This window comes from Accipiter gentilis, chromosome Z (assembly GCF_929443795.1).
Source record: "Accipiter gentilis chromosome Z, bAccGen1.1, whole genome shotgun sequence".
In the NCBI taxonomy this organism is placed as follows: domain Eukaryota; kingdom Metazoa; phylum Chordata; class Aves; order Accipitriformes; family Accipitridae; genus Astur; species Astur gentilis.
Window position 1 is genome coordinate 20,284,155 of NC_064919.1, and position 14,099 is coordinate 20,298,253.

Below are 14,099 nucleotides of genomic sequence, written 5' to 3' on the forward strand. Positions count from 1 at the left end.
TCAGTTAGATTTAGAATAGGTTTTTCTTAAGGAGAAGTCTCCAAGATAGCTATCTTGCAGTGCTATCCTTTGCCAGAATAGTTTTTCATGTCCAAAGGATGCATTCCCAAATGTCTTCATATTGGCCATACTAGGAGTGTTGCTTAAACCTGGATGGAAATTTACTTTCTTTGATGCATGGCTCTTTTAATTGACTTTCTGTTGTTACTGCACACACAAAATGCATCATGCTTTTGTTGATCTGATGGCTAACTGAATTATTCCTGAAAGGCCTTACAATTTGTTATATAAGTCTAATAAATTCAAGATGAAAATGTACACTGTACTTATGCTGCACAATTAAATTCTTCTATTTTCTTTTTGCCATTAATAAGCCTGTCACTTAGGCAATAGCTTGGTGCTTCAAAACCTGCAAAAGCAGTTTATTTATTTGTATTTACAATGAAAGTAAAACACAGCAAAAATGAACCACATATTTAGATTTAGATTATTTTGGTGTGGCATCTTTTACCAGCGTGACCATTACTGTAAAAACTAGTTTCAGATACTGAACTACATAACTCTTTTTACCCCTTTTTGTTTTCTTGAGTTACAACTGTAGGAAGTATGAAAAATGGAAGTGTCTTTCAGATAAGTTGGGAGATAATATGGGACAGCAGAAATCAATTTGAAATACAAATGATTGTGAAGTGGAAGTAGAGTATTTCTGCATACAGTTTAATCTGTTTGCAGCTGGTTTTCTCTTACGGTATTTTTGAATATTGGATATTGTAGCACCCTCAGCTACAGCTTTTTGGTTTTCAGTTTTTCCCATGTGAACGCAGCCATGGGTTGCACGCAAGTTTACCTCCTAGTCCTTCTGGACTTTGTTAAAGCTTAAGTTGTTTCACACAATACAATGGACACTTGCATATAGGAATTAAATCACTTTTGTGAGTTCAACAGGGAAAAACTGTTTAGAGTTCTTAAAAAGTTCTTAAAACTTATTTTCTATTTTTAATTGTTTGTTTCATAGAACTGCTTCTCAGGTTTGTTTAATGAAATTCTCACCAGATGGGGAGTTTTTTGCTACTGCTGGAAAGGTAAGCGTTTTTTTTCTAATTGTTTTATACTAATTTAGATAAGCTATTAAAGTAAACAAACAAAACCAAACCGCACATTTAAAAAAACCAAAAACTTTTAGATTTTTTTAAATTTTATTTTTTTGCATAGTATTTCCAGTAATCCCTCTATGCATCTTTAAATTTTAGTAAATAGGAATTTGTGAAAAAGGTAGTTTGGGGGTGGGGTGGCACCCAACAAATATTCACTGCTTACAGTTTTAAAATACCCATTTTCAATCAGTGCCAAATTATAAGACATTAGAAAGAGAAGAGTTTCAGGGAATGAGGGAGATCTGTGGATGAGATCACTGCTGGATATTCTTCTAGTGAGGAAATATATTCAGTATTTCACTATTATCGTGACACCGTTAATCAACAATAGCTCTTTTAACTTTTTGTGTTAACATATCTGTATGCCTGTTTGTGTACATAGAAGAGAATTCACATTCCCCTCCACAAGTATTTTCACACGTAGGTAACGTCAGTGTTTGTGGCTAGTCTTACAGATTAGTTCTGTCTGCCCAGCATTGAGTGGTTTATCAGCAAAAGCAATAAAACTGCTTGGCAAAATAAACAACAACAAAAAAAAGCGAAATGTCACTGTCATATCTTTTTACTTCCTGAGACACTGATCTTTTATTTATACTACAAAACTTGTTGTTCTGGTTTTGTAAGAGAATAATATCCTAATAAGTCAAAGCAGAAAAAAAATCAAGATAATGTAGAGGATCCAGTGAAAAAGTGTGACAAATCCATATGAGAATTTATATTACTTCTAAGGAACTTTAAGGGAGTAGTTGTTTTCTGCAAATAATGCTGTTGTCTTTATTTGAGGGGAGAGTCACATTGACATTGGTCAGAAAGGTCCAGTAAGAATGTCCAGACCCATCTTGTAAGAGTTTATGGAACTATCAGTAGATAATGGAAAAAAATAAAGTTTTCAGACTACTGTTTTTAAAAAAAGAAACAGAAAACTTAAAAGTATAAGCAGTTTTAACACAGATTAACAGATGCAAGTAGGCATCAAATTTGTGTTACCAACAAAAGAACTTAGCAGAGACTGCAGAATTATTAAAAAGGAAACAGAATGGCAGTATGTAAGGTTAATTGAGATGACGCAATTGCTGAGATTAGTGAAACCCTGGTTTGTGTCACAGAATCCAGAGCAGTATTATCCTGACAGAATGAATTTCAGACGTAAGAATGAAAGACAGTTGTGCAGTTTGGTCTATTCTGTCTTGGAAGCATGAATGAAAAATTAGTATGTACACATAACAGTTGGTTACAACAGTGTTTGATTTAGTAGTAGTATGTGGAACTTTGCTGTTGCTGTTTGGATTATAATGCTTGAAGCACAAAGATTCAAGAATGGTGCAGTCTGCAAGTAAGTCTTGCTTTTAAAAGATGGTTGTCGTGCACATTTTTGTGATTCAGTTGTATGCAGCAAGATCAGATGAGTAACGGACATTTTGCTTAGTTATGCATGTTTGCTTTTTCCTCTAAAGCTTGCTGTTTCAGATCATTGTGCTTGCTCAGACTAACTTTTAAGGCTTTTGCTATCTTTAAGGAAGAGACAAAGGTGTAACAAATCTGTAAAATAATCTAGATTTCTTTTTCTAGGTACATTCCAGTTGACTAGTTTCCAACACATGAAGTGAAATACTAGACTTTCTTCATGATAAACTGTACTCTGTATAAAAACAAAGCAACAAGTTTTCATGCTCCATTCCTGTTCTGCTTATTTGGGATGTCATATTACTTGTTGTATGTTCTGTGATGTCTTTAGCCATTTAGTGGCTGAAAGGAGAGTTATTGCACTCATGTTTAAGATAACTATTACCTATAAAATTGTTCAAGTACAGGTTTTTTAAAAAAGTATTTTGTCGGTTTTGGCAATACATACTATATGTATTTTACTTTTTTATGGGTAAGAGTTAATATTTATTTTAAAAGTCAAGTTTTAACGGATTCTAATGTTATAATATGATTGAATTGTAGAAAAATAAATTAATCTGCAAATAGGTTCACTAGGGGTATGCAAATAGGTTCCCTAGGGGTAATATCATAAGACATCCTGGAATGTCTTTATATCCTGCTGTGTTATTTTATGTTATAAACTCATGCAAAGCACAATTACTAAGTAGGAATAAGTAGGTAAAATTACTAAGTAGGAAAATTAATAATGGTTTTCTTACCATAACTTAAGTTAATTACCTGCCTGGAGAATCTTTAAAATGCATCTTTGTTTCTGTGTCTTCTTTGTTTAATTTTTTATGACAGAAGATGCTGGTCAGCAAAACACCTCCACCTCCCCCCAATAGGGTCATGTTAAGCACACCAAGGTTAATACAATATTTCAGTACCATTCATATTTAATAGTTGATCATGAACTGCAAATCTAGATCCAGATTAATTTATCTGGTTCTTAAAGGCATAGGGACAAGGACACTAGGAACATGATTTTTTCAATTTATTTATGTGTATCTAAGAAAAGCAGGCTGAGCAGTGCTGAGCTTGATTTTTGAGATGTCATCTTTGACCTTTGTATTCCTAACACTTAAATTTGTGAGTAGGTTTGGGGCTTTTCTGTCAAAGCACAATTAGTTGTATTAACATTTGAATACCAGCCAGTACAGCTTGCATTTTTTTGTTTAAAAACTGGCAGCTAAACAGAAGGAGCAAAATTAAATGCAAGTTAGTAATGGCAAGAGAGATTAAAAGGAGGCTCTGCTACTGTGTTTTCTTTAATATCAGGTTTTGAAGTTCTATTTACTGAACTGGTTTTCTGTCATCAGAAAAGTATTTTACTTAACAGAAGAATGAAAACCCAGGAGATGTATGAAGTGCATCATATTCTTATGCAAAGTAGTCTTATTTACTGTCTTTTTCTTTCTCCAGGATGATTGTCTTGTGAAAGTGTGGTACAATACAGACAGTTGGCGATCAGCCATAACACCACCTGGTACAAGTTCAGAAAAACAAGAAGTTGATTTTTCATTTGTTTATTTGGCTCATCCTCGATCAGTAAATGCATTTTCATGGAGGAAGACCAGTAAATTCATGCCACGGTCAGTAGTTCTAATAACCTGAGGATTGTAAAGTGGCCCAAAAACCCCAAACTGCGTAGTCTTCCCAGCTGTGCGGTCAACAGTCACACAAGTTATACAGTTTACTTCAGTAAATAACTGAGTTTGCACACCTTGTATATTGTTTGTGTGTGTTCATGTAATTCCTTCACATTGAAGTTCTTGAGGGAATGGTAAGCACCCTATTACCTGGGATGGAACTGGAAAGATAGAAAGGGATACCACAAACTGGCTTAGAGATTGGACTAAATATAAAATCAGCTCTTGCAGAATTATCTCTCTTTGCATCCTTTTATTGCACTCTTAAATGACCATTCATGCATTTGATCCCAGTTTGTTCTGCTTTCTGTCCTAATGGAATCGGAGCACTTCAAAAGTCCTGTCACTTTGTTATCTTTCTCAAACATTCAAATATTTCTGTGTCTTTTGTATTTATTTCTCTATCTAGTACAAAACTAGACCTCTGTCAGAAACAGTATCTGGAAATTGAATTAAAATGATCATTTGGAATTGATATTTTGAGTTTGATTTTTTGTGCATGTGTTCTGATGATTCCTAGATGACCTGTCCCTATTTTTCACCAGTAAATGCAATCTCAAACTGAAGTACCGTTAGCAATTTTGTGCCCTGTAACCATCTTTTTGCTATATTATTTCAAATAGTAGCCACTTGGATTCTGCGTACCTTTGTGTGTTTGAGCAAGTTTATGCGGTCTTTTATACCAACCTTTATGTAGAAGACTCTTCATAATGCTGTTACTGTAGTCCTTAAATTAGTTTTGAAAATCGATGTACTCTGTGATGCCTAAGGGAGCTTGCTGCTGGACAGTCCAGTCATGATCCATATAGTTTTCAAGTCTTAGCTAAAACTAAATTGTGAACTTACATGAAGTGGAAACCTGATGATCTGCGTAGTTGTTTTTTTTTCCTCAGTGCCTAGTTAAGTTTAATTGGATTGTTTTGATAAATATGTAACACAAATTGCATTTGGAAAAATAGTATTAAGAAAACTTTGTAGTTTTAAATTGGCTGTTTTATTCCTGGTACTACCTTGGTTTCTCTGTTTTGGATATATAATTTTGTGTGTGCTATATAGCAGTAGGATCTGGGGGATTGAGAACAGGTATCCAAAGTACGATTAGCTTTTTATGTGAAGGCCTTTAAAAACAAAACCCTAAACTTTGCTTTTCCAGCTATGACTAATTCTGTAAACTGAAGTCCATGATTTGTTGTCGCACAGTTGTGTAATGAAGTTTGAGGTAATTTATTTTTCAGATACCTGAATAAATATGAAAGCCTTTCATACATAATTTGTTTTCCTAAGAATGTATTGTTGAGTTTTTCTTTCGTTAGTATCTTTAAGTTAGTTAGTGCAATTCTGAAAACTGATAATGCAAAACTTGCTCTATTTTGATGCTATGTGATGGTAAGGAGCTTCTTCACACCTTAAATTTTCTTTCATTAGTGGTGCTGTTTGCAATGTACTCCTGACTTGCTGTAAGGATAATGTTTGTCGTCTCTGGGCGGAGACTTTGTTACCCAATGATAGTCTGTTATATGGTGGAGGATACAACAATTGGAGTGAAGCAGTGAACTTCACAAATAACTTCAAGAGAAATACTTCAAGTAAGGAGAAAGTGCAAAATGCTTTAGAGGTAAGAAGTGAAATTGAACAGTGAGAATAAACACATGTACACACATGTAACTTTAGACAGGATTGTAATTAATAACTTGTACATGTATCATAAGCTGAAATCCTTTGTACCGTAGACATGCATAAGATGTTATAAAAGAGTGAATTTATTTGAAATCTTCCTTAGGAAGCCTAAGCTGGTAGCTGTCCTACTGAGCTTTCACATTAGAACACACACTGTTCTTACATCACTGCTGCCTGTTTTGCTCTGGTGACTGAAGCTAAGTGCTTTGCAGTATCTAGCTCAAAGGGCTAGGAATAGCATGGAGCACGTACCGTATGTAGGTTATGTGAAACACACTCATGATGCTACCTTAAAATGTATGGTAGGGGCTCACTTGTTACCTCTGAAGTTATGGGATGTTCTCTGGCTTCTGCAACTGGAAAAACAGCAATGGTGTGGAGGGAGGAAAGATAGCCTTTGTGCTGTAGTCTTCAAGTAGAACAGACTGCTTGTAAGCTGTATCTCCAAGGCAAAGGATCCTTACCAGCTGGTGTTTTCTAACCAAAGGGAAGCAGGGAGAGGGTGAAGCATTAGTGTTCTCCTACAAAGCTTTGTAGAGGGTAAGTGGGCATTATGCTTTTATCATAATGGAGTGATGTATTTAACATGCTCACGGTGCTTTCTTAGCACGTGGCACAGATGAAAAGTATGACAGGCTGAAAGGCATAACGCAGCAAAGAAATATTCAAAGGGGGGAGAGGGAAGGAAGCTGGACACAGTTCTGTGTTCCTGTTGAAAATATGAGGCAACATTAGAGATCAGAAGTAACAATTACATAAAAATTGAGAAAAAACTATTTTACATGAGCATGCTGTGGTAAGATGGAAAGGATAGCAAGTAAACAGATGTGCCAAGAATGTAATACCATTCTTAATACAAACTGTGTACCTTCTTGTATTTTTTGGTGCCTACATAGATATCTACAGCACAATGGACTTGAACTGTGCAGTATGTGGAGTGAGGCTTTTTAATACTGGCATAGTCAATCTTAAACATTGAACTTTATTTTTCCCATGGAAACATATATTTGCATAAAGGGAGGAAGAGCTTAAAACTCACTGGGCTCTTATGGTGGGAGTGGAAGTACTGATCTAATCAGATCCAAACTACTGATCCAGTTTTCCAGTCCCTGAAATAAGATTATTCAGATTTGCTGCTTTCTTTGTTCAGAATCTTGAATAAGCATGGTATACATTTATGAAACACAGTAGTATTTTCTGTTTAAGTGTAAAAACCGTATTAACATTGTCTGCAGACTGAAATAGGAAGTAGTTACTATGTTAAGGTACTGTATGGACCTTCATAAATGAATATGAAGGCACCAGTATCTCTCTACTGCAGACGCAACCTGAACAGTGTAATTTTTGCAAGAAACTCCACTGATGTTTTAAAGTAGCTTTTAAACTGAAAAATCTCATTCACTAGTATCTAGAAAACCACTTACAGATGAAAGCTGCTTTTTCTTTTTGGAAGGAATTAAAATGAAACCTTATTCTTCATGCAGTTAAACCTGAGGCACTTTAGACGAGGAAGGAGGAGGTCAGGTGCTGTTGTAGCACATACTGGATATTCTCCACATCAGCAAGACCCCCACGAAGTTCACAGGAACATTCCTCCTCATGCAAATGCACTTTGTCACTTCCATATTGCAGCCAGTATCAATCCAGCCACAGGTAAGAGCTGTGGTAAATCCTTGCTACAGGGTGAGCTACAGTTTCTGTTAGGTCTGTGTAGGTTTAACTGGCTCAGATTTATTTGTATAGTATTTACAAGATCATGCAAAATGCATGCTGGTTTCATTTGATACATGAAAGAACCTTCTACAGTAATGAAATTATTTGAATACATTTCCTCTTCAGTAATCCTGTCTTTCATTTTTGGTCATCTTTTAACCAAGATTCACAGTGGTCTGAGATGCAGAAGGCTAAGTATTTGTAACTGGAGTTACAAATTTACTGGGAATGTGTATGATATTGGGAGCACACCAATAAATTAAAAATTTTCCTGCTGCTTAAAATGAGTACCTGACACTAAGTGTGTGAAGTAACCACACATCCCTGTACTTCTCTTCTGTCTCTGAACCAAGCAAAACATGCCTTCATCTTGTGTTCCATAAACTTTAATATTCTCTTGCTCACAAGCAATATGTTGATAGGCATTAAGGAAAATCCCTTATAGTTGCGAGTATTTCTGTCTTCATAATCATTTGTGTATGCTGAAAATTAAGTGCATGTCTGCTCATTGAAAAACTGAATAGAAGTGCAATATTGAATGGCCTTTCATTAAGGTTTTACTGCTGTGATGTGATTTCCTGTGTCTGGACTTAATGAGCAAACTTATTTTGTAATCCTTTTCTTAAACTAGTTAAGCTCTGTCTTATAAGGAGTATTTTAAAATTGTTTTTTGTTCCTTAACACTTTCTCCTGTAAGATTAGACTTAGTCTTCACCTTTTTCAGTATTGGTTCATGTTTCTTTTAACAGATATGACTAGAATCACATCCAGCCTACCACAAGGGAACTTCTTGCAGTTTTGTGCTGTATCATCAATGCTATCCTGTTTCTACAGGAAATGTCTCCAGTCATTACATACGTTAATATCTAATGTCATAAAGGAAAAATTCTCTAAAGCTTCCTGGAGATTTGTGGTTCTCTTCTCTGCGTTTCTGCATCTTCAAATTGCACAAGGAGCTAGCTAACTTTTTGATGTGGCTAGCATGTAATACTTGATTATCCTTTTTTTTGTACCTACTGTTAATGCACTTCTTTTCTTGTTTGTTTATACATAATAACTAAACTTTAATTTTGCTTCTAATAGTCTTTGCAATATAAATGTGCCCAACAGCCAACTCACAGAATGAGACTAAAAATAATTTTGGAAAAGAATGGTAAAATATTTTCCTAGGTATCAAACCCTTGTCTTTGGCCTTTTTGATTTTGTATTGCTTCTATGTTATCTGTATTAATACTATCTATCTTGATACTGTCTTTTGGATCGCTTGGTCTTTAACTCAATAGATTGGAGGATAACTGGTTGTTCTTTAATGCAGAACCTCTGTCCAAAGTAACTTTCACATCTTAAAGCTTAATTTGAAAAAGTACCTGTTCTCCCTCACAGTCAAGTCCTTAAGTACATCAGTCTAACCAGATGCTCTAAATAGTCCTTTTAGTTTGCCCTTTTGAAATTAAATTTAATCTGAAAACCTAATTGTATTTCCTTTCATTTAATTTAAACCAAATCGGTTTATGAACGCTCACTTGAAAATTTGCCCTTATTACAACATTTGGAGTACTTGATAAAAACTAAGGCCAAAGCAGCTTTATCTGTCATTCACTTCACTTTTTGAAGAAGAATAATGCTGTCATATATAAGAATAAATGTCTTTTAAATTTTTATTGTATTTGTGTTCCGTCGTTAATTTTGAAACTCATTTTCTTAAAGCAACAAAATCCTTCAGACCTTTTATACTAGGGTCTAACTTAAACTGGTATTTAGCCTGAGTAGAGTTCAGTGAAAGGAATAAGCAGTGGTTGTTAGAACAAAATTATCTTTAGGCAAAGCCAGAAGAAGTTATTGAACCCAAAAACCTTAGAAGTTTTCTGGAAAGAGTGAATGTGATTTATGAAGCAAATAGAAATTCACTAAGGATTTTGTGCAGAGCTGGGCATCAGTTAGAAGTTGCTAGTTCTGAGGTAGGAGAATGGGTAAGAAAACTGATTTCTTTAGCAATCTTTTGATATATACTCAAAGTACTTAAATTTATAATCTGAAACATCATCTTTCTACTTCACCTTCTTATTCACGTTTACTGTAGCTTTGTCTTCCAAAGAGAGGTCAACAGAGTTCTTCCCTCCAAGTTCTGGTTTTGCCAAATACATTACGGTATTTTTGAGACTGGCATTAGTTGGCCTCTTTAGGAAGATGGACTGTATTAAATATTCCATGCTCCTCTTGCCACCTTCCCCTGCTGCGTCTCCTCCCCACAACAAAATTACTGGTAGTCTTGGTGGTCCTGTATGCTCTCAGTTACCATTTTCTTAGGCTAGACTGGAGGGTAAATAATTCAAAGCCATCACTGGCTTTGAAAATAAAACCAGAATTGGAGTAAAAAGTATTTTGTCTCCCAGGGCATGGGATTTAAGTGATGCTACATAAATAAGGAGCAGAAGGAGATCAGAATATATATGGAGACTTCAAGGTGGGAATTAAATGCAGGTTGAGCTTTAAGCATGTTGCTGTATGGCTTATTTGAGGAAATTGCAGTAAATCACCTAGCTGCTTTTGAGCCACTCTTGATTTAGATGGCAGCAGTCTGATACTTGCTTCTGTCACATACTTTGTGATTATTGCTTTATTTTTCATGGCCATCTGGGACACCAAGTAGCATCACAGGGCAAATGTAAAACAATAATGGAATCTATAGGAATCGGAAATCCTGGCTTGATGTGATGGTGTTACAGAGGTTGTCATCTGGTCACTGTACTAGTTTTTGCTAGTGTAAGCCCTGTCATATGTGGTCCTTGATTACAGTGTGTACCTACTGCAGCCTCAATTGTGGACTAAATGTTGCGAAATTATGCTTAAATAACTTGGTTTGTACTGAGCTGTAGTAGCAAAAAACAAGGTAAATTAACCTGTATGGACAGTATTGCATCATGAAGATCTGGCAGTGCAGGGCCGTACTGTAATCCTAATACAAGCATACCAAAGAGCCTGTCTGTGGAACATCTCTTGTGGTAGCAGTCAAGCAATTTTATACTGAAAGTAAATGTTGTTGGTGAAATGAAGGACAGGTGGCAATACATTTAGTGTATCTTTTTTTCATGGTAGGGTTTCTGCTTAAAAACAATTTTTCTGAAATTATTTTTTGACCAAACTACGTGGTTTTCAAAATGTCAATATCTTTTTCTGGTAGATATTCCTCTACTCCCTTCTATCACATCTCTGAGTCTTAGTGAAAATGAAGAAAGAAGTGGACCTTTTGTTGTGCACTGGCTAAACAATAAAGAACTTCATTTTACCTTATCCATGGAAGTATTTTTGCAACAACTTAAAAAGAGTTTTGAACATCATTCTCCTGAGACTAACACTGAGGAATCTAATCAGATGGATGGCAGATCAGAAGAAGGTAGAAGTCTTACCATAGACAAATGGCTTTCATTTTACAAAGTAATTTGTAATGTTCTTTCATGTGAAGTAAGAGGTGGACAACTTAACATGTAAGGATACAAACAGGTTATAGTAGTATTTTTATGCATTTCCTTCCCTTACACTGAAAGTACCTAAGTGACTTTCAGAAATCTGTATCTAGAAATTCTAAATTTGTCCATGGTTGTTCCAGAGGTTATTTATATTGAAAGCTGTATCATTTACTTAGGCTGACCTTGAGGTCTTTGCATGAAAGTGTTATTTTAACATTTTTAAGGAAGCAGGTGCAACCTTAGAATTAACTTTCTTTTCTAAATATTAATGTACACCTAATTTAAATAGCTCTATTCTATAACATAATGTAGTAAATTAGTTTGAATATATACAGTTTGGAGATAACTGCTTTTGTTCTGCCTATACAGGCAAAAATTTATATAAAATGGGGAAAAATAAAAGTATTTGAAATTAAAGTGCAATATCAACTGTTTTGGTTTGTTAGTCATTGCCTGAGCTCCACTAGAGGATTTCTGGTTATTTTCATAATTTTAAATTTGTGCCTATATGAGTGGCTTATAAAAGGTCTGAAAGGTACTCCAATGCCTGAATAACACTGCTTGCTATACTTCTGCTTTTCAATATAATATATATATATATATCTCTGTGTTCTAGAAGTTGATGAAAATGGAGATGAACAAAAAGGAAACCAAGAAAAGAAGGAACTGGGTGATGAGAAAACTGTTCCAAATTCAAGCCTTGTTCCTTTATCTACTGCTATTATTGATCACGAGATCGAAGTACTACTTTCTGAATGGAGTAAAAATGCTGACATGCTATTCAGTATACATCCTATGGATGGTTCACTGCTGATATGGCATGTGGACTGGCTAGATGAATACCAGCCTGGCATGTTTCGCCAGGTGCAGGTACTTTATTTTTTCTGTATTCTGCTTTGTTATTCAGTGTGAAGTATGATGAGAAAACAACTTTAATACTTATTCTTTCTCCCTTTCTTAAAATTCCAGGTGTCATTTGTCTCAAGAATTCCTGTTGCATTTCCGACGGGTGATGCAAACTCTCTTTGCAGAAGTATAGTGATGTATGCTTGTACCAAAAATGTTGACTTAGCTATTCAACAAGGCAAACAAAAGCCTCCTAGCCTTACACGATCTTCATCTATGCTAATCTCTTCTGGACACAGTAAATCAACCAACAGTTTAAAACTAAGTATCTTCACACCTAATGTTATGATGATTTCCAAACATGCAGATGGGTCATTGAACCAGTGGCTAGTGAGTTTTGCCGAGGAATCTGCTTTTTCAACTGTACTCAGTATTTCACATAAATCCCGATATTGTGGTCACCGTTTTCATCTTAATGACTTGGCTTGCCACTCGGTATTACCACTGCTGCTTACAACCTCACATCACAATGCTCTAATTTCACCGGATGTTGAGAATGCAAAACAGGCAAATGATTCTTTAAAGTCTCAGGAGTCACAAGTAAGACTTCAGAGTAAAGGAAATGCGAATGTAACATCCCAGGATCCCAACGCAGTTTACAGTGAACTTATTCTTTGGAGAGTTGACCCTGTTGGGCCTTTGTCCTTTTCTGGTGGAGTTTCTGAACTTGCTCGGATCAATTCTCTCCATGTGTCAGCTTTTTCTAATGTTGCATGGCTGCCCACACTTATACCCAGCTATTGCCTTGGTGAGTTTAATTTCCTGATTTGTGAAGTGTTCTAGAATAAAAGTAATGTAGTGTAATAATGCTATTAGAATATGTAGATATACTTGAATGCATTGGAAAAAATATTAAGTAGGGGTCCTTTATTTCACAAATTTCCAATTTGCTGATACTTGGAAATTGTTTATTCATGTGTGAAGAATTGCTGTGTTCTTCCACCTTTTTTTCATGCATTGATATTTTAGGAGCTAATGCAGTAAAGTTCTTGGATGCTAGTGCATACTTCAGAGTGTGCTGAACACTTAAAAGCAGAGGTAGATTTTGCTCTGGTTTGCAAATGGGATTCTCATTTCCTTTCATATACTTTGATTTAGTTGCTGAGTGCAGCATTAAATTTTGTAGTTCTTGCTTGTGAACAGAAATGAACAAGAGAATTTTTGTTATGCTATATTGTTGTTTTTCATAACTTCAAAATTGCCTCTTGCAAAAAAAAAAAAACAAACGAGCAAGCTGGTGTTTGAATACTTGAACACTTTTTCCATTCTTACTTTTCAGGTGCATACTGTAATTCTCCAAGTGCTTGCTTTGTGGCTAGTGATGGACAGCATTTGAGATTATATCAAGCTGTAATAGATGCTAAGAAACTTTTGTGTGAGCTCTCGAATCCAGAAATTTCTGTAAGTGAAAAGCTGTTTCAAGTTTTTGAGGTTGGAAATTCATTCAGCAGCACTAGTTTCAGACTTGTTGGTAACTAAGCTGGTTGCTGACAGTTTAACAGATTATGGTAGTTTAGTTCTTCTTGTAGAAACAAATATGGTAAAGCTTTTTAGCATTGTAGTCATACTGCATTCCATTTAATCTCAAACTCTGCATACTGAGGCAGGTCAATGTTTGGTTGGGAAATATCTCTGAAACATTTGCACTACAAGGAGTAATAACAGAGCAACAAACTATGTGTGCGTGCACGTTGTCTATACTAAGGAAAAGTTGACAAGACAATGCAGCTTGGGGAAAGGAGGCTTTCCACATTTCTTTATCACCTTTCAGCCATCAGAAACAATGTGGCTTTTGGTAAAACTGGGAATGTTATCTGTGTTCTTGGTGGATTTCAACCAGCGTATATTTAATGCTTTAGTTAACATTTGCTTAGTGATGTTTTACCTACCTAGCAGGCTGTGCTATTGAAATGCACAAAACTGAGTTAACAAGACCATCCCTCTGACTCTTTTTTTAAACAGAAATATGTTGGTGAAGTTTTTAACATCATAAGTCAGCAATCTACAGCTCGTCCAGGGTGTATCATTGAACTGGATGCTATCACAGAGCTTGTAAGATCTTTTTCTGTACTCATTTTATACCGTAATTAGCTTGTTTAAAAAGTGTT

At 35.4% G+C, this 14,099-nt stretch overlaps 1 protein-coding gene across 16 annotated transcripts in view; it reads left to right on the forward strand.

Moving 5' to 3' along the window:
* Positions 1 to 14,099, forward strand: part of DMXL1 (Dmx like 1) — an 88,521-nt gene that overhangs the window by 24,138 nt on the left and 50,284 nt on the right. For 15 of the 16 annotated variants that reach the window (XM_049796283.1, XM_049796268.1, XM_049796270.1 and 12 more), the window contains 9 exons: positions 1,016 to 1,082; positions 4,002 to 4,171; positions 5,654 to 5,843; positions 7,390 to 7,558; positions 10,800 to 11,012; positions 11,702 to 11,955; positions 12,055 to 12,739; positions 13,271 to 13,392; positions 13,954 to 14,043. In XM_049796283.1, coding sequence (XP_049652240.1) covers positions 1,016 to 1,082; positions 4,002 to 4,171; positions 5,654 to 5,843; positions 7,390 to 7,558; positions 10,800 to 11,012; positions 11,702 to 11,955; positions 12,055 to 12,739; positions 13,271 to 13,392; positions 13,954 to 14,043 — 1,960 coding nt within the window. The remainder of the gene's footprint in view (positions 1 to 1,015; positions 1,083 to 4,001; positions 4,172 to 5,653; positions 5,844 to 7,389; positions 7,559 to 10,799; positions 11,013 to 11,701; positions 11,956 to 12,054; positions 12,740 to 13,270; positions 13,393 to 13,953; positions 14,044 to 14,099) is intronic. The other variant, XM_049796269.1, reaches the window with a different exon arrangement.